This window comes from Phascolarctos cinereus, unplaced genomic scaffold, assembly GCF_003287225.1.
Source record: "Phascolarctos cinereus isolate Bilbo 61053 unplaced genomic scaffold, phaCin_HiC Scaffold_5;HRSCAF=322, whole genome shotgun sequence".
NCBI lineage: Eukaryota > Metazoa > Chordata > Mammalia > Diprotodontia > Phascolarctidae > Phascolarctos > Phascolarctos cinereus.
In genome coordinates, this window is record NW_027555958.1 from 404,400,043 (window position 1) to 404,422,938 (window position 22,896).

General features: G+C 41.5%; 1 protein-coding gene across 1 annotated transcript in view; it reads right to left on the reverse strand.

Annotated features, from left to right (window-relative positions):
* Positions 1-22,896, reverse strand: part of LAMC2 (laminin subunit gamma 2) — an 82,252-nt gene that overhangs the window by 25,295 nt on the left and 34,061 nt on the right. The window contains exons 4-11 of the mRNA XM_020984372.2: positions 18,463-18,598; positions 14,291-14,389; positions 11,340-11,476; positions 9,833-9,955; positions 6,963-7,152; positions 6,045-6,157; positions 2,451-2,669; positions 1,107-1,289 (exon numbers count right to left, since the gene is read on the reverse strand). Of these exons, the coding sequence (XP_020840031.1) occupies positions 1,107-1,289; positions 2,451-2,669; positions 6,045-6,157; positions 6,963-7,152; positions 9,833-9,955; positions 11,340-11,476; positions 14,291-14,389; positions 18,463-18,598 (1,200 nt within the window). The remainder of the gene's footprint in view (positions 1-1,106; positions 1,290-2,450; positions 2,670-6,044; positions 6,158-6,962; positions 7,153-9,832; positions 9,956-11,339; positions 11,477-14,290; positions 14,390-18,462; positions 18,599-22,896) is intronic.

The following is a 22,896-nucleotide window of genomic DNA, read 5'->3' on the forward strand; positions in this document are numbered from 1 at the left end:
TATTTACTGCCTGTGTGACAAATCTAAAGTGATAAATGATTTCTCATCAGTGTCTGTTTCCTCATCTGAAGAATAAGAGGGTTAGACTAGGTGACCTGTAAGGTTTCTCCTGGGCAGCTAGGTGGCACAGTGGACAGAGTACTGGGCCTGGAATCAGGAAAGCTCATCTTCATGAGTTCAAATATGGCCTCAGAGACTTACTAGCTGTATGACCCTGGGCAAGTCACAACCCTGTTTGCCTCAGTTTCCTCATTTGTAAAATGAACTGGAGAAGGAAATGGCAAACTATGCTACTATCTTTGCTGAGAAATCAGCAAATGGGGCTATGAGAAGTCAGAAATGATTGAACAACAAGAAGAAGGTTTCTCCTTCCTCTAAATCTATGATCCTATGATCACTCTTTGGGACTGAAAATAGGCAAATGCTGTTCTGATTAAAAAGGGGCGGGGTACTGAGTTTGCTGTCCTCATTTGAGGCATTCAAGTGGAAGCTGGATAGCCAGTTCTTAAGGATTTTGTAGATATGATTCAAGTTGTGTGTAAAGGTTGGATTAGAGAACTCTGAATTCCTTAATAATCTTATCTGTAAAATGAGGATTTAGAAACTAGAAAAGACTTTAAAGACAATTTGGTCTAACCCCCTCATTTTTTATAGATGAGGACACTGAGACACAGAGATAAAAAGTGGCTCATCTAATGTCACATGAAGAATAAGCCACAGAGGGGCAGCTAGGTGGCTCAGTGGATAGAGTACTGGCTCTGTAATCAGGAGGACCTGAGTTCAAATCCAGTCTCAGACCAGACACTTGACACTTACTAACTGTGTGACCCTGGGCAAGTCACTTAACCTCAATTGCCTCACCAAAAAAAAAAAAAGAAAGTAAAGAGAATAAGCCACAGAGTTGGGATTTGAACCCCAAACCTTGGCCTTGAGACCCAATACTCTTTGCAGTTTTATTTGTCCCTAACTCACCCATGATGGACCAAAAAAAATGGAATTAGAAGTTGTAAAAATCTGTGAAGTCCTTAGAAATTGGTGTTGTTTATATAATATCATTCTTGTCAGAGCAGAAATCAGCCAGGCTATAAAGGCAGCATTGCGATTACCAGTGATCCCTTGTGGGCAGTTACTGCAGACAACTTCCTCTGTCTCTGGCATCACGGAGCAGCTGAACCCATTCTGACAAGGGCATGGCTTGCAGCTGCGGGGGTCCTGGGGATCATTATAGAAGCCAATGGGGCAGTCAGCACAGTCAATGTCTGGGTTTTCATCCCCTGAATAGCAATCTCCTGGAAAGTACAGGGAAAGGGACAGAAAAATGAGCAAAAGTACATATTAAATTAACTGAAATGACTTTTCTGTAGCCTAGATGCTGCCTGGCAAACAGAATCCACTATGACAAAGCACTGTATCTCCCAAACTCTGTCAAGGGAATGAAGGCTCCCTCTGCCCTAGCACCAAACCCTATGGATGCATCTTCTCACTAAAATGCCAAGTGGAGGTAGGCCCATCCTTCACCCAAATCAAGGACCATCCCCACCATTCTGCACAGCCTGACACCCTTTGTTATAACTTGCCACATTCAGCTAGTACTCATGTCTTCTTTGGTCTTCCAGTGAAATTCCTGCAACCTGACTATAGCTGTAGGGATGTAGGGTATCTACATGGGGCAGTGGATAGAGCACTGGGCTTGGAACCAGGAAGACTAACTTCATGAGTTCAAATCTGGCCTCAGACACTTATTAGCTATGTGAACCTGGGCAAGTCACATAACCCGGTTTGCCTTAGTTCTTCATCTGTAAAATGAGCTAGAGAATGACATGGCAAACCACTCCAGGATCTTTGTTAAGAAAACCCCCAGTGGGGTCATAAAGAGTCAGACACAACTCAACAACAACAAAAACAACTTGACACCAACTCCTCCACCCAAAACTGAATCCTGATGACCATATCCTACAGCTTAGCCCCTTTCTCACAACAGTAGAATTTCCATAACTGGACAAAACCAACGGAATGTGTCTTCCACTATTTCATTTCATTCTTTTTCTACCAACAGAAATCAGTATCAGGCACAATTCCCATCCTCTGCCCTTCTTGCCCCCCAAATTACTCATACATATGTATGTATAAACATACACACACATATGTATATACATACATACATACAGTATTACACATATATACCCACACATATATTTATATACACATATGTAGTCACATATAAATATGAACACACATATTTATACATATTTTTATATTATAATATGTATACTATATAATATACATATTTGTACACACCCATAGTCACCTATAGTTATACACTATATAAATATCTACCCACACACATATCACTACATACACATACACACATGTATAATATTATACACACTTATCTATATATCCCTTAAGCACCTATGCCACTCTCAGAAGGTTGGTTCAGTTTCTCTCACCAGTGTCTGGGTCGCAGGCTCCTCCACCTTGACAGTTACATGGTATACAACTTCCAAAAGGTCCAAGCTTGGCAGAATCTCTTTTGTATCCAGGGGCACATTCTTGGCAGAATTGTCCCTTGTACCCAGCAGGACATACACATCTTTCAACCCAGGGTGCTGGGGCCCCAGAGATGGGACGAGCTGATATCAGTGTCACATTATCAATGTATCCTGTGCCTGAAATACCAAGAAGTCAGTCAAAAAAAGGAAGTAACTGGTAGAAGAACAGGGACCATAAGGATAAAGGTTAGGTCTAGCATTGGCTTTTCTTTTCCTTTTTTCCAGATCAAAAATTATTACCATTTTTTAAAAAAATCAAACACTACCAATTATAATGGCCAGGTTTGGTCCAGAAGAATTGAGAAAATGTACCTCCCTCACTTCTTTGAAGAAGTAGAAGACTATAGGTATGGAATATTGTGTGTGTGTGTGTGTGTGTGTGCGTGTGTGTGTGTGTGTAATTTGTATTGTACTATATATGTATTCAGCATATATATATGTATATATATGAAATAAGATGGTATTTGTAAAGCTCTTTACAAACATTAAAACATGATATAAGTGCTAGCTATTATTAGCAATCATTATATTGTCATAATTGGTTAGTTTTCCTGAGCTGCTTTTTCTCCCCTCTTTGTTACAAAGCATGGCTCACTGGGTAGAGAAGGTAGGTGGGGATATATTTGAAAGTGAAGGTGAAATAAAAACAAAAAAAAATTAATAAAATATTTTTGAAAAAGAAATGACTAGTGTTCATTTTTTGTGCCATTGTATTAAAATTGTTCCCTTAGGGAAGGAGAATAATAGTCCAAAAGACAAAAAAGCATTGCCTTGTCATTACCTCATTCAATAACCATCTGTCTGTCACTAATCAGAAATTTAGATTTTAGAATAATAAGCACAGATGTCACATTGAAGTCTTGGGATTGGATGAAAACACTGAGAGAGAATATACATGAGAGAAGAAGGCTAAGGGCAAAGCCTTAGGAAATGCTGACATTTAAGGGAGAATAGGAGGAAGAAGAGTTAATTAAGAAGGTGAGAGGAAGGGGGCAGCTAAGTGGCAGCTAGGTGGCAAGTGGATAGAGCACTGGCCCTGGAGTCAGGAGGACCTGAGTTCAAATGCGACCTCAGATACATAACACTTACTGGCTGTGTGACTCTGGGCAAGTCACTTAACCCCAAATGCCTCGCAAAACAAAAAAAGAAGGTGAGAGGGAAAGAACCAATAGACTGCGGTATTGTGGAAATCAAAAGAAGAGACAATGTCAGCCTACTTAGGTGTCAAGGTCTGAAAAAAGCACTTTGGATTTAATCATTGCTGACTTTGGAGAGAACAGTTTTTAGCATATTAAGAGTAGAATCCATATTGCAGGGATTTAAGAAGTGAGTGAATATTAAATGGACTCCTCCTTACAGAATTTTAGCAAAAAAAATGAAATGGTAGTGCAAGAGGGTAGCATGTCTGAGGGATTTTTAAAAAGCATTGGAAAAACCTGAGCATGTTTGTAAAGGCAAAGGGAAAAGATCCAGTGGGAAGAATAAAGATGCCAAAGAGAGAAGGGAGATGATTGATGTCACAAGGTCCCAAGGGCACAGCATTGAAAAGAAAGAAAGCTGCCTCTTCTTCCCTCTAAGAAAGGGAGCAAAGAAGAGAAGAAGGATGAGAAAACATAGATTTGGAAGTCTGGAAGAGGAGAATCGAGGGAGCTTACATCAGATGACCTCAAGATTCTGAACTAAGTAGCAGTCAGGGTCATCAGCTCTGAGGGAGGAGCACCAGAGGTGAGGCTGAGGACTTGAGGACAATGAAAAAGGAAATTCCTCCCCAATTCTGTGAGAAATGAGACAGAGAGGCATACAAGGGATGAATGAATGGACTGGTGAGCAGCACTGAGAGCCAAACTGAGATCTGTAAGACAGTAGACACAATCAGCATGATTTTTGTGATTTCTGCTCATTGTAACCACCTGGACAGGAAAACCTGATCAAACAACAAAATGGAGTTTGTGAATTCAGAGACCCTGTTAGGGAGGCAACAAGGTTTGACGAGAAATGCCAGACCTAGAATCATAAGGCTTGGGTTCTGGTCCCTGTTCTTATTACATCTTATCACACAACTTATTAGTTGTGTGACTTTTGACAAGTCACCATCTTCTTGGCACTCAATATCCTCATCTGTAAACGAGTAAATCTGGAAATTTCATCTTTAAGATTTCTTATAACCCTAAAATTCCATGATTGCTTGGATTGTTTCATTTTCAGTCAATCAGCTGAAATATCTGCATGCTTTGAAGAAGATCTATGTTTGTAAAAATGTCCAAAGATTCACTGATTTGAACTTAACAAAGCCAAACAATGATAAGAGCTCACATATGACATTTAGACTTTGAGAACTTTATTTCTACAACTTTGAAAAGCTGGAAAAGGCAACTAAATTGTCAGTTTGAAGAATCAGACCAATGGCAACTGACCAAAAGTTGGAAATGTACAAACCTAGACAGTCTTGACAAATGTCTTACATCTCAATATTTAAGCTCGATACAGCCCTTCTTTAGTCTCCTGTGAGATGTTGTACTGGGTCTAATTTTACACTGAAATTACCTAAATATTCATGGGAGATTCTGGAGAGCTTCCACTACAGAAACTAGCTCGCATGACAAAACAGATTAAATAAACTAGAGATCTGGAAAAGTGAGGACCAAAAAAAAAGGCCTTTCTATGATCACATTTGTTTATTCAGATGAGCTCAATTCAAGGCTAAAGGTTCCAAGGAGTTCAATGACCCTAAGTGGTTCTCCAAATGTTGATAGGGTCCATGTGACCATTTGTAGATAAATATACCTCTCTAGAAATGGGTAGATGTCTGCGTATAGGCCAAAAGGAGAGTCAGCAGGGCATGGTGGATCAAGCACTGAACTTAAGAGTTAGAACAATCTGGTAAATTATTATGAGTACAGACCTATATGTCTAAAACTCAAGAGAGAAAAATTCCTCCTTTGTCCTGTTATGCTCTTCTATGCTGGTAAAAAGGGAACGTATACTGACAAAATTGTGGCACAGGCCTTCTCATCTTAAAAGATCTCTTTGCTCCTACAGCCTTCTTCTCCCATTGGTGAGTTCCTCTTGGAACCTCCATTTTGAGGATGGGCCCAGACTAACCATACTTCACTCCTTTCCCCCCTGACTTTGCCACCAATGCCATCCATCCTTCCCCTAATTTTTCAGCTTCCTTTTATGTTTTGTCTTTTCCAATTAGAATGTAAGCTCCTGGGGAATAAAGACTGTTTTTCTTTTTTGCTTGTTTTTGTATTCTTGTGCTTAGCCTGGTATACAGAAAGTGCTCAATACATGTTTGTTGACTTGACTAGGGTTTTTAACATTTCTATTGAATCATAAATTGACACCTTTAGTGATAGTATCTATCCTTACTTGCATTTCAAGAAGGCCACAAGCTGAAACGAAGGCATTGGGCATGTTGTAAGAACAGTGTGGCTGCTAACTTGGTGAAGTTCCCCTGGAAATGTTCCTCCAGGCCTATTAGTCACTTACTGTAGTCTCCATATGTAGCTCTGATCCAAAGGGCTGTCAGGTTCCGTAATAACCTTCGGTACTCAAAATAACTCAGCTGAGGATTCCATTTACTGCTCGGATGTTCATTCAATCTATATATTTAAAAACCAAAACCTTAAAAAAAAAAACAATCACACTCTCCCCACAGCCCTCTTGATTGTAAACCAGACTTTATAATTTGGGAACAGAGATTAATCAGTGCAGTCCTATACAAACACTCAGAAAGGTAAAAGTCGGCCTCGTAAAAATATTTGAAGGTGGAACCCCCTTGGCTAACAATTTTCTCACATATAGGAGCTATGAGTTTTAGGACTAGTGCAGTGCCCTTTTATGCCCAGAACTCCTACCTAAGATCATCCTCTCCTCACCTCTCCACCTTCCACCACCATTAGTGGTTACCTCAGTCACTAGCTATGGTCCATTTCATTCTCCAGACTTCTCAGCAGCAGCTATGCTTCTAGACACACCCCCTGTCTTCTTCTCCTCCCCACTCTCTTCCAGGTCTGGAACTTAATGAAATCAGTTCTCTCTGTGTTCCTGGAAAGGGTGTGTCAATCCACTCCCTTATGGCTCCATTCACCTTCCCTGTACCCTTCCAAGCCAAAATATCTTTCCTTGCCATCACTCCCCTACGTATGTTACTTCTCCCTATTAGAATGTAAGTTCTTTGAGGGCAGGAACTGTCTTCACCTATGTAGTTGTATTTCCAAAGCTTAGCACAGTGTGTAAAAGCTTAGCACATAGTAAATGCTTAAAAAATTATTTTTCATCGACTTATCATCAGTCAACAAACATTTATTAAACCCTTTCTGTGTACTAAGCACTAGGCTAAGGGCATTCAGTGATAAAGAAGGCATCAGAGGCAGGGTCAACTCAACCCTGAATACGTTTGCTTACTTGAATGTGTATGTCTTGGTGATTCCACACGGCAATGTCTTCCCAAGTGGCATTAAAGGGGCTGAGACACGAAGACCAGCTCCCTCTAGAATCACATCATGGGCAGAAGGGTGCCTCCCTCCTCGGTCCACACGGTAGTCAAAAGATAGGCTCTGTCCATAACTCACCTGTTGGTTCCCAAGAAATTTGGCTGTAAAGTAAAATATCATGGAAAAAGAGAAAGAGTTAGTGATGAAATTGCAGAAATAAACATCATTTTGAAAAAAATATATTTAAAAGACAGCCTGGATCTGGGATTTCATTGGTATAGGGAACTTCAGGTGATGAAACCCCCTTTACCAGTGCAGGTCAACATCTTCTCTGCAACTTACAACCTTACAGAGAATGCAGAGAGGTTAAATGGTTTGCCCAAGGTCACAAAGGCAGGACTTATATCCAGTCTTCCTCATTCCAAGGCCTCTTTATCCCCTGGGCCACACTGCCTCTAATGCATTGGACTACAGAGCTGCTGATCTGATCAATCAGTCAATAAAGATTTATTCAATGCCTACAGTGTGACAAGCTCTGTATTAAGCCCTAGGAATACAAAGAGAGGCAAAAGATAATCCTCAAGGAGCTCACAGTCTAGTGGAAGGGACAACTGTGCAAAGAGTTGTATACCAATAAGCTATATACAGTTTAAATGGGGGAAAGTCAACAAAGGAAAGGCATTAGAATTAAAAGGGTTGGAAAAGACTTCCTGTAGGAGGTGATATTTCTTCTGGGACTTGAAGGAAGCCAGGAAAGGCAGGAGGTAAGATGAGGAAGGAGAACATTCCGGGCATGAGAGACAGCCATCGAAGAATGCCCCAAATCAGGAGATAAAGAGTTTCTTGTCTGCAGAGCAGCAAGGAGGTCAGAGTCACTGGATCACAGAGAACTTACTGTGGTTCTGAAGAAGGAATTCCCATGGGCCCCTATGGGTGGGTCCTTTTGTTTGATAGGGCAGGGGCCTTGGGTAAGAAGTTGGGTGAAAAGTGTAAAAATAATGGAGACAGTCTGATCTGGACATATGTTTATGAGCTATAACACAGAGTCTCTAGAGTGACCTCTTCTTATAGACTAACTTCCAAAGGGCGTGTTGGCAGGAAGAAGGCAAGGAGCCCCATCAGCTGGAGTGATAAAACTAGGGCCTAACCTACAAGAGGCATTTCTGACAGCTAAATTCTAAAAGAAGGAGTTATGGTGGATAGTGTCAGGAGGAAGGGAGAAGAGATACTTTAGTGCTAGATTTGAATCACGGGGGGAATACGTGCAGAGAACAGTAAACAAGGTTTAAGAAGAGTGGCTACCACCAGCTAGGAGATAAGAGAAGCCACAAAAAATTGAGTTCAATGGGGAGTAATGACTGCTGATACCTGGGCAGAGCTACCTGGTGAGGGAAGCAATGCATCTTAGACAAAGGAGTGTTGGAGGAGGGCATAGATGTGAAGGAGAAAACCTTTTACTCCCTTCCCCTGCCAATAGTCCACCAAGGGTAGTCACAAAGTCTGTACAGGCCCAGTGTAGGAGAGAGTCTCTTAATTTTCTAGGGAGGTAAATGGCAGTGCAGTGGACAGAGTGCTAGACCTGGAGTCAGGAGGACCTGAGTTCAGATCTTGCCCCAGACACTTCCTAATCAGGAGATCCTAGGTAAGATCCTAATTCCTCTCAGCCTGTATAAAACTAAGCATAGCCTTTGATCCAGCAATACCACCACTAGATCTGATCCCAAAGCGTTTTAAAAAGAGAAAAGAAAAAAGGATCTATATGTACAAAAATATTTATAGCAGCTCTTTTTGTGGTGGCAAAGAGTTAGAAATTGAGAAATGACTGAACAAGATGTGGCTTTATGATTGTGATGGAATACTATTGCGCTATAAGTAATAACAAACAGGATGATTTCAGAAAAACCTGAAAAGACTTACATGAACTGATGCATAGTGAAGTGAGTAGAACCAGGAGAACATTGCACACAGTAATAGCAACATTGTGTGATGATCAACTGTGAATGACTTAGCTACTCTCAGCAATACAGTGATCCAAGATAATTCCAAAGGATTCATGATGAAAAATGCTATCCATCTCCAGAGAAAGAATTGATGGAGTCTGAATGCAGACTTAAGCACTGTTTTTCACTTTATTTTTCTGTGTGTGTGTGCTTTTTCATCTATTTTTTTTCACAACATGACTAATGTTGAAGTGTGTTGAAATATGTTTTGCATGATTACACATGTATAACCTATAGCAAATTGCTTAGCATCTCAGGGAGGGAGAAAATTTGGAAATCAAAATTTTAAAAAATGAATGTTAAAAATTAACTTTACATGTAATTAGAGAAAAAATAAATGTTATTTTTTAAAAACTTAGCCTCAGTTTCCTCATCTGTAAAATGGAGATTATTATTAAGTTTGTTGTCATTTAAACTTAAATAGAGAATACATTACTTCAGGAAAAGAAACAGTTATCATCTCCATTACTGAATGTGTGTAATCTCAGCCACTTCATTTACAGTCTCTGAACCCAACCCAACCCCACCTTTGTAAAAATGGAGGTTGAAGATGCCTGCCTCCTGCCTACTCCCAGACTGCTTATGAAACTCACACAAAATGATGATATATGTGAAAGCCCTTTGTAAATGACAAAGTGCTAAACAGATATAAGGTTGTGGTTGTTATTATTGGTGTTAATTCTAGAGTTCAAATGCTCATTGTTCCACTGTTAAGACATAGGTCACAGCAATAGAACATTGAATGACTAGGCTTCTACATTTCCCCCCTTTAATTCATCAACTTGATTTTCATGTCTTATAAAAGTTAGTAACCCTCTGAAGAAATTCGTTCTTTATGTACCAGGAGCTACAAAATAGATAGGATCAGATCTCCGGGCTGTGCTAAACACATCGTGGTGGCGTTGTGACCACTGAAGCGGTGCAGGGGCTCTGTTTCTGTGGATAGCCCTCCAGCCATCAGCATCTATAAAACAAACACATGAAAGAGGTTTCACTTAGGATGCTTCTGACCACAATCAGAGCTGCAGCTAGCATGGGGTGCCTGGAGCTTTGTGGAAGGATGACAATAGTCAGGGGGCAGCCATTGCTTTCTCCCTGTGATCATTGTCACCCATATACCTCATCTCAAGATCACAGCAAGATTATATACTCACTTTATTTATACAAGCAGAGCCCTGGCAAGGCAAAATAGTCCAGGTGGTACAAGGAGAAACTCCAGCTTAGACAGCAGGGTAAGATCTCCTAGTATCCCAAAACCACTTAACCACTTCTGGAAGACATGCTTGTGATCATGAGTTGGTTTAGGGGACTATAACAAGGGAAGATGGATATACAGGTAGGTCATGATTAGTGCAAATAATGAACCCCACAAAGCGGTCACATGTTCAAAGTTATATTTATATAAAATATGGTTCCAGCCTAGTGGAAATATACAGTACAAATTTAAATAATGGGACCACTTCATGGGATTCATACTAATCAGAACCTAGCTGTATGGTAACTTTTGGATTATTTTTTTAAGCTAAAACTTGGTGGAAATTTAAAAAAAAACTCAGTGTAAGTGAACTGTTCACCTGTGAATTTTTCCAAGGTATCAGGGTATTATTAATATTATTATTATTATTATTGATGTTGTTGTTCAATGTTCTGAAGAGATAACATATCAAAGGACAACTTCATACCACGCTCTACCACCCAAGCAGAAGCCTACATCCTGACAGTGAGAAACACCTGCTTTGGAGGCCAAGGCCGTGAGTTTAAGCTCTGGTTCTCTGTGTGACCTTGATGCTCTGGGTCTTCATTTGCTCATCTGTATAAAAAGGGGAAGAGACGCTGAGCTAGATGATCCACAAGTTTCATTTCTGCTCATAATTTATGATCTTTCTAATAGAAATGAGGCCTCTGATTGTTAAACTGAACCCTTCTCAGCATTACAAGGATCTAAGACATCTCAAGAGGCCTCGGGATGGAAAATGCTGTTCCACATCCAAAGAAAGAACTATGGAAGTTGAATCGCTATCACTTATTTTTACCTTCTGTTGAGTTTTGTTTCATCTTTCTGATAGTTCCTCCTATGGGTTTTAATTTTTACTTACAACTTCACTAATGTGAAAATATGTTTAATGGGTATGCAAATGTAAAGCCTATATCAGATTGTGCGCCATCTTGGGGATGATGGAGGGAAGGAAGGGGGAGAAAAATTTTCAACTCAAAAGCATATGGAAGTGATTGGTGATAAATCAAAATAAATTAATAAAATTTAAAAAAAAAAAGAAATGAGGCCTCTCCTCACTAGGGGTCTGTGAATGCATATTTCCTGGGAACCCTGAGCAAATGAAAGCTTTTACCTCGATGGAAAGTAGAAGTGATCTTGTAGACACTGTAAACCCCAGAACTGCTGCAGGTGGCTGAGTGGCCATAGCAGAAGCATTGAGTACATCCTTCAGGGTTGCTTTTGTCCAGATGATAGTACCCAGGCCGACACCTAGAACAATAATTTCAGAAATTAGTGCCTTTTTGCAGGTTATCTCTTACTGCATGGAGAAAATCTGATGCCTGGTTCAGCCATGACGTCTTCTCCTTTCACTCCCTCTCACCAGGCCCTGACAGTTCTGCAAGAAGGAATCTGTCCACTTTAGTAAAAGCTCCTCCTCTTACATGCACTCCCTCTGATTGATAATGATAGCCCCAAGAAGAGGAGGCTTTTAGAGAAAATGCCTGTTTTCCCCTAGAGGAAGCCTCTCCAGCTCTGGCAAGGCCCATCAGTATAACAAGGTCAAGTTAACCTCGGGTACTAGAGGATCATAGTCACTGACCCAGCTTTGACATTTTGAGTACTCTCTCGGATGTGACCCACCTTTTCCACACTTGAAGGAATGAGGCAGAAACTGGAAATACAAAAAGGCACGAGGAGAGTGTAGGAAGATGTAGACCTGGAATAAGATTCTTGAAAGGTATGTGTGGTGGAGGATGGGAATGAGCAAGAAATTGTCTGACACCCCAGCTCCTTATCATAACTTGGATGGCCACATCATCTCCCACTGTCACTCTTAGTGTTGGGTTCTAATTCCATTGGCCACCATTCCCTAGCATGGACCTGGAAACTGAGAGGAGATTATGGTCTAAGTACAAACCCCAATGTGTTTGGACTACAAAAAAAGGGGAAGGATGTGTGCATGACCTCCAAGAAAGTGATGGGATAGCCCCTTCTCCTTTCCTCTCTCCTCCCCTCTTCTATCTCCACTTTTCAGTGGAAGAACTAACTATAGGAGTTGCATTGAGGGCAGCAGCCTTGACGGTAACCATGCCTTACCCCACCCCCCAAGCCTCCATGATGAGAGCTCAAAGTAAAAGCAGCAGGTGTTGGGCAGTTATGTTTGTTGAGGTTTAAACTGAGAGGCAGCATGGCATGGCAGGAAGCTGGCTGTCCCTCAGGGATAGCAAGACCTGGTTTCAAGATGAAACAATTGGCAAGGCACTTAACCTCTCATAGTCCCAGGGAATTCATTGCTGATCTGTAGCAATGGAGAGAGTTTCTACAGGTTACTTCTACACTGATGAAATATGAGAGAGAAAGAAACAGACACAGAAAGGCAGAGACAAAGATAGAGAAAAAGAGAAAGGAACAAAGGAAGGAAGAAAGGAAAGAAGGAAAGAATGAAGAGGAAGGGAAGAAGGAAGGAAGGGAGAAAGGAGAGAAGGAAGGAAGGAAGAGAGGAAGGAAGGAAGGAAGGAAGGAGGAAGGAAGAAGGAAGGAAGGAAGGAAGGAAGGAAGGAAGGAAGGAAGGAAGGAAGGAAGGAAGGAAGGAAGGAAGGAGGAAGGAAGGAAGGAAGGAGGAAGGAAGGAAGGAAGGAGGAAGGAAGGAAGGAAGGAGGAAGGAAGGAAGGAAGGAGGAAGGAAGGAAGGAAGGAGGAAGGAAGGAGAAAGGAAGGAAGGAAGGAAGGAAGGAAGGAAGGAAGGAAGAGAGAGAGAGAGAGAGAGAGAGAGAGAGAGAGAGAGAGAGAGAGAGAGAGAGAGAGAGAGAGAGAGAAATTTACTATAATAATGCAGGAATTGCTTTTCTTCTTGCTTGGAAGAACAACAGAAGAACCCTTAAAAATGCAGGCTAGGAATTCACTAATTCCTTCACCTTGGGTACAAGTGATTGGATGGATGCCAAAGAATGGCTTTTACTTTTAAGAAAATGAGGGGAGGAGAAAGGAAGTCTTTCCCTCTGGTACCAACTCCAGATCTCTCTTCTAATAATCCTAGAGGAGGGAGTAGTATTAAACTCAAGCACAACTTGTACCTGAGGAGTGTCCTGCAATAGCAAGTTTAGGGTGGATCCCACCACGTTGCTCCACCTGCCCTAACATGGCTTGGCTCCCAAGACACACTGAAAGCTTTTTCCAGTTCATGTTTATGCACGTTTTCTGTGTGTGTGTGTGTGTGTGTGTGTGTGTGTGTGTGTACAAGTGGCACTGCTTTTGTAATACACCAATACACTCCCACGCATATGCACACACACACACATACACGTACCTCAATGCCATCTTTGGTCAGTTCCTTTTCTGTACATAGTGGATATCCATGGCCTTATGTGGGGATATCCTTTTGTAAGGATTTTCCTAATATGTGTAACCAAGTCAATCCTTTACAGATAATAAATAAGTATAGCCCATGTTCTCATGGTTTCGAATTATATTGGTATGGAAGTACTTGGGAGGGGAAAGACATTCATGGAGAAGAAACTTGAGGGCTTTAGGAATGAAGACCATTAAAACATATGGTCTGGCTGGGTGGTTACTGTGCTCAGCTCTAATCCCTGCTACTGGGGCAGGCTAAGGCTGATGAATCTTGAACTCAGGAGCTCTGAGTTGCAGTAAAGCCAACGCTCCCCAGAGTCCCCACTAAATTCATCATCATATGGTGAGTTCCAAAAGCAGAGGGCCACCAGGCTGCCTAAGGAGGGGCGAGCCAGCCCAGGTCAGAAAAATAAAACAGGTTCCATGCCAATCAGGATTGGCCAGTTGACCTACTACTGCCCTTCCAGCCTGGGTGAGATAAGGAGACTCATTTTCCAAAAAAGGGAGAGGTCTGGGGTAAAAGACCCTTGAAGATCAAAGACCCTAGCCAAGGCTGATTTAGGAACCAGATAAGATTTAAGGACTTAGATGGGAACCATGCCAGAAGGTACAGGAGGGCTGTCCATGTTTACCACCCTTTACCATTTTACCATCCCAGAGAAGCCCGATTCTCTTGCTCATCACCAAAGGGACCTTAACCCTAATTCAAAAGACTCGGTAAACAAACACAGACCTATCACAGCGTTCTCCAGTGACGGAAGCTTTGCAGACACATCGACCTGAGTCACAGCTCCCTGTGCTACCAGCTGGATCACAGTCACATTTGGAATCTCTGGAAAAGAAAAATCAAAGTGTTGACTAATAAACCCACAGCAATTATATGCATAAAATCATCATAGGCAAGGGTCATCTTTACTGCGGATAATATGTTTAAAGTCCCACTTCCTCTAGGAAACCTGGCGCTAGGCCTGCAGTCAGGAAGGCAAATTCAAATTCAGCCTCAGACACTTACTAGCTGGGTGACTCTGGGCAAGTCACTTACCCCTGTTTATCTCTGTTTCCTCATCTGTAAAATGAGCTGGAGAAGGAAATGGCAAAACACTGCAGCATCTTTGCCAAGAAAACCCCCAAATGACTCTACAACAACAAAATTCCAGAACTAATCACAAATTGAAGGCAGACAAGGTCAGGGGACAGATCTTTCTTGAGATTTCAGGGGGCTAGAGATGCTCTGGAATTCCCAATGTTCTCCTTTCTCAAACAACTCAGAAGCCTTGGGGAGACTGGATCTGAGATTAACTGTTGATCCTGCAGGGATCTACAGAGAACTCATCCCTGTGAAGCCCACCCGGAAAGGATCATAGGCTAATCAGTTTAGAATTGGAAGGGACCTTAGAGATAATCTGGTCCAGCCCATCCAATGAGGATAGTGAAGTCCAGAGGTTAAGTGACTTGCCCAAGGTCACACAGGCAGGAAGTAGCAGAGCCAGGATTCAAACGTGGATCTACTGTCTTCAAATCCAGGGCTCTCTCCACCACACCATCCTGCCTTTCCAGGTGTGATCTGACCATGGCAGAGTACAGCAGGACTGCAACTCCACTCCTTCTGGACACTGAATATACCCCAAGATTTCACTAACTTTTTTAGTTGTCATATATTGATGAACTAAAACCCTGAGACTTTTCCCATACAAATTGCCAATTAGATATGCCTCTGCCACCTTGTACTTACAAATCTGGTTATTTCAACTCAACCACAAGATTTTACTTTTATCCCTATTCAATATCACCTTATTGGATTTAGTCCCAGGTTTCATTTTGTCATCCCACGTATTAGTGAACTTTCCCAGATTTGGGCCATCTGCAATAGTGATAAGTGTGTCTTTATTCAAGTCACTGATTAAAATGCTCAGTGACACCTGGCCAAGGACAGATAATCCAAACCAGTTAGTCTTTAGTAAATGTTTAATAGATTGATAGTAATGATATATTATCGATTTTTATTGTCTTTTCACAAAAAGAACATGGTTTTGTCAAATGACTCATCTTGGTAGATACTTTATTCAGATACTCTATTTACCCTGAAGATTATTGATAACAGCAACAATATACCCATATTCAAAATCACAAGGTCAAAGAATCTGAGGGGCAGATGGGATATCCGAGGCCACCTAATCCAACCAATCACCTACTCTGAGAGAATGGCCATTATTAATAACTATTATTATTGCACTTTTAGGTTTACAAAGCACTTTATATATGTTATCTCATTTGATCTTTACAACAACTCCGTGAGGTAGCTACTATTATTATTCTCATCTGTAAGATGAGACTGCAAGATATTAAATGACTTTCCCCAGAACACGCATCTAGTAAATGTCTGAGACCAGATTTGAACTCAGAAATAGGAGTCTTCCTGACTCCAGGCCTGGCACTCTATGCACTATGGCACTACCTAGCTTTCTCCACTATGACATACTTGACAAATGGTCAGCCAGTCGGCCTGAAGCTCTTCAGTGAAGGGGAGCCCATCACCTCCCAAGGCATCCCATTCTCCTTTTGTTCTGCTCTAGTTGATAAATAAATCAATGCACAACTTTTCAAGTAGAAGCTATTGTTTTTCCAGGGCCCCACAGATAGTTTGGTTAGACAGTTCTAGAAAAAAAAGAACTGTTTGGGGAGCATTTGTCAAGAGATCCCTATAAAGGATAAATGACAAGGCCTGTAAGGCCCAACCCTTTGTTGCTGTTTTGGGCCAACATCTTAAATAAGAGCAGTCCTGAGGTTTAGAGGCTTAACTAAACAAGAATCAATAAACAAAAGCTTCTTGAATTGGCCTGGTCCAAATTTGAACTCTTAGGAATCCAAAGGTAATCAGGGGGCCAAGGATGTCCAACTCCATTTGAAGCATCTGCAAAGTGGTACATTAATAGTGTTCCACATTGAATTACATTGAAGTTTTAAAGGAGAATGAATAGTTTACTGCTTATCAGCCAAAGGAAACATGTCAGATGGACAAAGTCAAGTCCTCACCTCATTCAATACCCCTGACTTGGAGAACAACCCTTGAGAAATCACCAGTCTTTCCATGAGTTTGACAGCAGGAAGATATAAGCACCACTATCCCATTCCCAAGTCATTACACATTGTCCTGAGACCCCCAATGCCTGTGGGAGATGAAGACCCTGGACTCATACCAGAAGACCAGTCCAAGAATACATTAGCAGTACAGAAATATGGCTTCGGCCAAAACTCAGAAACACCCCTATGTATTAAAGACCACTTAAATGAAAGTGCAACATAAGAACAAGGGTCTTCTGGCCCTGACACAGCTTGAGCCAGGTTCTGGAAGCTACATTAAAAGTTTTCCTGTAGTTTGGACACGTATGACTAGGGTTTCCATCTAAGAACAGGAGGTATTGGCAAGTTTGGGCCACCTTCAGAGGGCGTTTTCAGCACATGGGTATTTAGTCATCACTTTTCTAGGGTTGGGTGTCGAGGAAGAAGGAGACAGTGGTAAAAGTGGTAAAAAGAGATGGAAAGCAATCCTTAAGCTCATCTTTTGCCAAACCCCTAACCTCATCTGCACTGTAAAAGTCCTGTCCTTCGCACATCTGTTTAGTGGTAGAATATTGTGGTAAAGAAAGATGAGACCTTGGTCTATCTGAGAAAAAGGAATCTATTCTTGGAATTTTCTCACCATAATGCCCCTCTCCCTCCTCCTACACCTATCAGGGGGGTCCCAGTTCAGAACAGGATGTTTGAGGGTTAGGGTAAAGGTCATAATTCCTTCTCTTTACCTTTTTTTCTTTTGTCTCCCTCGTCTGCATTCATTAACTCCTTAATTAATTAAGAGTTAAGTTCCATCTTATCATTTGTGAGATAGGAGGTATTGTGGAGAGAATACTAATAGAGTTGAATCTCACTCCTTCACATACTGTCAGTCCCTAGGCAAATCACTTAACTGCTTCACTTCCTCTGTACAGGAATGCTTCATTGTCTATACCATAGGATTATTATGGCAGCTAGGTGGTGGCACAATAGATAGAGAGATGGACCAGGAGTGGGGAAGATCTGAGTTCAAATCCAACCTTAGCTCTTTACTAGCTGTATGACAGAGGGAAAGTCATTTGACCTCTGTCCGCCTTAGTCTCCTCATCCATAAAATGGGGATCATAGTAGAACCTACCTCCCAGGGTTGTTGTGAGAATTAAATGAGATAATACTTGTAAAGTGCTTTGCAAACTTTAAAGCAATATATAAATGCAAGCTACCATGATTGATTATGGTTATGAAAGTACTTTGTAAAGGGTGCTGTACAAACATGAGCTATTATGTTCATCTTCTTCAGCTGTTGGACAGGCTATGAATGATGAAAAGGGAATTAGCATTTATTAAGCACCAACTGTGTGCCAGGCACCATACTAACTCTTTACAAAGTTCTTATATAATTCTCACAATAACCCAGGGAGGTAGGTGCTCATTGGATGAAGGCCAAGAGTAGAAATTTATCCTGGTAATGGAGATGAGAGAGGAATTAAGGAAGTTGTAAAGGAACCAAGGACTCTGAGGGACCAGATTGCCTGTAGAGAGACAGGGTGATTCAGGTGATTGACAAGAGTCCTCAAAACCAGGAAGCCCCAGGTTCAAGTCACACTCCTGACACACACTACTTGTGTGCCCCTGGGCAAATCACTTAACATTTTAGGGTTCTGGTAATCTCTCTAACACTGTGAAATGCAGAGAAAGGATCAATCTGCATTGGTAGAGAAAGTTTCCTTACTTGGGAGTTCACCATACTGATGAAATTTCAGGTCTGATTACTCTCCCTATCCCCACCTCTATCCCACAGTTTCTGAAGGTTCCCTTGATGACTCTACTTGGATTGTCTTGAGAGATACTTACTTTGGTTGTCTATTGCGGGTGCATCCAGCTTCAGTGAGAGTGTGGAATCCTGGCTGGCATTGGTCACATCTGTCTCCCATCACACCTGACTTACAGCTGCATCGTCCACGGTTATCACACCGTGAGCTGAGAGAGCCTGGAGGGGTGGACAAGAAGACAGAAAAGTGGGAGGAAATGTTTGGTTAATTTAGATTACAAAAAGACAGTTAACCTCTTATTAGAACTCAAAAAGTATTCAGTAGTAATCAACTGTGTTGCGTCTAATGATTACTATACATGTTATGAGCATTCGTCAAGGCACACCGGTAACTTAGAAATGTGCTGGGGATTCATTTAGGCAACATTTCCTGAACTATGTTGGGTAAAGCTCTGATGTTCCATATAGCAGAAATAGGTATCCTCTGAGAAAATAATGACACTAGTGATATTTTCATCTCTAAAATACTCCATATGAAATTATTGTCAAAAATTCTTACTTTGTGTAGCAAATTTAGGATATGAAAAAAATCCCCTTCACTTTCCCCCATCCCCACTCTAGTCCAGAATTTATGGATTCTGTCAATATTTTCCAACATCTAAAGATTTCTGGATCCAAAAGAGGTTGGGAAACCCTGCATTAGGGAATCAGAAGGAAAACACTTCTGAAGAATATATCTTATGGGGGCAGCTAGATGGCACAGTGAATAGAGCACCGGCCCTGAAGGTGGACCTGAGTTCAAATCTGGCCTCAGGCCAAACACTTGACACTTACTAGCTGTGTGACTCTGGGCAAGTCACTTAACCCTAATTGCCTAAAAATAAAAATAAAACAGAAAAAAACCAGAAGAATATATCTTACGTATGTGTCTAATCTGACAGAGGCAACCTGGTAGCAGACAGACAGCTGACCTCAAAGGCAGGAAGAACTGCATTCATGTCCCATCTCTGACACACATTATATGACCCTTGGCAAATTAATTAACCTCTCAGTACTCCAGGGCACTCTCAAAGACCAGAACTTGCAGAGAATGTGTTGACCTGCTTTGGTAGATGGAGTTTTCTCCTCTGAGAGATCCCTATACTAATGAGATCAGAGGTCTAGTTCCTATCCCTACCTGGTCTAATATTAAAAATGAAGAAGGGTATAAACAGCTTCACTTTTTTAAATAGAAGCCAATTATTAACACTTTCCAGCAACAAGAGAATTTAATGGACATCCTGGAAATAAGGGTCAGACCTGTGCCTGAGAAAGATTATTCTAGCCACCTCACTGGCTCCCCTACATCACGTTTCCCCCCCCCTCCAATCAATCCTGTAACATCCTTGACCTCTTTATTCAAACTCATCTTATTTAATGCTTCCAAAGATCGGGGGTTTCCGAAGAAGAGAAATGAGAAGGCTCTTCCCCACCCCCTTTTTTTTTTCTGAGGAAGGAAACTAAAGTTGTAGGTCACTATATACGATGTTGCATTTTTTCAATAAGCTAGTTTTGCTGAACTTTTCTCCCCTTCTTTTTTGTTCTTTGTTATGAGATAAAAACAGTATGGAGTGCATAGTGGACAGACAAGCTGCCCGCAAAGCCAGGAAGACCTGGATTCAAGTTCTGTCTCTGACATACACTGACTGGATGACCCTGGGCAATGGATCATTTAATGTCTCAGAGACGTAGGCTAAGGGCGACTAGGCTACACAGTGGATGGAGCACTGGGCTGGGGATCAGGAAGACTCATCTTCATGAGTTCAAATCCAAGCTGATATTTATTAGCTTTGTGACCCTGAGCAAGTCACTGAGACTTTGCCTCAGTTTCCTCATCTGTAAAATGGACTGGAGAAGGAAATGGCAAACCACTCCAGTATCTTTGCTAAGAAAACCCAATATGGGGCCATGAAGAGTCAGACATGAGTAAAAACAGCTCAAGAACAAAAGTCGTAGCCAAATCTCTAAGATTGTAAGTGGAAGAAAAAGTACCAAGCTGTATCTTCAGAGGAAGGCTTCTCAGCAGGGAGCTCTCTATGTCAAGAATCTATAAACATTAAGTACCTACTATGTACTAGGCACAGTACTAAGTGCTGGGGATATAAGAAGAGAAAAAAAAACATTCTTGCCCTCAAGGAGCTCACAATCTAATGGGGGAGAGACCATGCAAACAAATTTACACAAATAGCATAAATAGGAAATAATGACCAGAGGGAAGGCACTAGAACTAAGATGGGTTGGGAAATCAAAAGTCTAATCCCTACCCCTTTGTTATAAGGGATTCCTCTCTGTGATGGCAAGAGATACAAAGAAAAATGGAGATTATTTTAGAAAAAGATATTAATATAAATGTATTTTTTTGAAAGATCTGGGGTTCTTTCAAGGTAAGTACTCCTTTCTCCAGTGTAGGTCTCAAAACTTTCTTGCCTTGGTAGGTAGGTCCATGACTTACTTGAGCCAAAAAATGTCATCCCCTGGTGACCAACCTTTCTGAAAGCAGACCCCCAGTCTGCCCCTGGGTTTATACTTCCAGCTCCATTGGCCCTGCCAGAGCCTGCCTCAGCAGTCATAGCCTTGAAGAAGTCAAGGTTACCTCCCTGCCATGATGAAGTACAGGAGTGGAACTTCATGGAAGAGCAAAGGATCATAGATTTACAATTGGATGAGTACTTGGAGATCACTGAATCCAATTGGTGTTTAGGATCTTGCCCAGAGTCACACAGCTAGTAAGTATCTGAGGGAGAATTAGTCCCCAGGGCTTCCTGAGCCCATCAGAACTCTATCCCATATACTAAGGTACTGCTGATCTGCCTAAAATCTTTCACAAATACCAAAGAATTACCACACCTCACCGCCCCACCTCCAACATCTCTTTTTTAAAAAGTCAGATTTATTCTTCCTGGGGAGAAGAAAAGGAGGACACACACAATGAAAAAATGAGAGACAACGGCAAAAACCAATACCATTGTCATACTCTGTCGGGCTGCACTTTACTCATTTGTTCCATGAATACTGAGTTTGTCATCCGGCCAAACACTCCAGCTGAGCCAATTAAATTTCTAATTACATTCATACCGCTGTTTTATTCAGATGACCCAACTCCTGTGATTCACTGTGCAGCAGTATAGCCTCAAGGGATGCGGGCTCTTCAAGGAGATGAGGTTAAATGCTTCTCAAAGTGGAATCGCCTGATTTTTCTTTCTCTCTCCCAAGGCTGCGGAAATCAGAACGTAAACTGCATCATGGCAGCAGCCCAGGGAGGGATTCTAAGGGTCCTGGTTCACATCTTCACTAGGCAGCTCCAGCTTTCTCAAATCATGGCATCATAGATTTGGAATCTGAAAGGACTTTAAGGGTCTAATCCACTCATTTTACACAAGAGGAACTAAAGGCCCACATTATCCCAGGTTACAGAGGTAGTTAGTAGCAGATTAGGATTCAAACCTTAATCCTCCACCTCTGAAACCATCACTCTTTCTACTAGATGATTTTTCATAGTACAACTTGCCCAAAGGTACAGTGCCCTTAACCTGCGACTCCACAACCAGAACATGTCATTTTCAAATTCTTTCAAGCAATTGACTTGAACCAGTTCTGCTGGGCTATATTCAATCATCGCTGCTGTTGACTGCTGTTGCACCTGAGGGTGAATGCGAGGTATATCCCGGCAATTAATTCAGATCACTGTAGGTTATCAAAGCAAAAGTGGGGAAGGAGCAGTGTCAAGAAAGGTGGGGCCATGACTGAGATGATGACTAAGGAGCTCTACAGTCATTCTCAAAGGGCAAATTCCTTTGTTAAGGAATCAGGGTCAAGGAAAGCAGCCTCCCTAAGGTTCAGTCATTTCAGTCGAGTCTGACTCTTTGTGGTCTCATTTGGGGTTTTCTTGACAAAGAAACTAGAATGGTTTGCCATTTTCTTCTCCAGCTCATTTTACAGATGAGGAAACTGAGGCAAACAGGGTTAAATGACTAACCCAGGGTCTAGTAAGTGTCTGAGGCCAGATTTGAATTCAGGAATAGGAGTCTTCCTGATTCCAGGCTCAGCGCTCTATCCACTGCGCCACCTAGCTGCCCAGGTAGTAAGCCATCTGAAGCCAATGCTGATAATGTCTAGGGTAGAAGTAGCCAATCAGTCAATGAACAAGCATTTATTAAGTGCTCACTAAGGGCCAGACACCGTGCTGAGCTGTAAGGATACAAAGAAAGGGGAAAAAAAAAAACCAAGCGTGGGCTTTTCTCTCAAGGAAAACACATTCTAAGGGGAGAGAATATGCAAAAAAAAAGTGCATACAAGATATATAGAGCATAAATGAAAGATAAATTATAGAGTCAGGATCTGGAACATTGATAATGTAAATATCACTGCACCTAAACAACAGGAAGGGGAAGAATCCATAGCTATACAAGTGATGGAGAGGATCACAAAAGATGAAATAGACAATTTTGATTACATGAAATTTAAAAGCTTTCGCACAA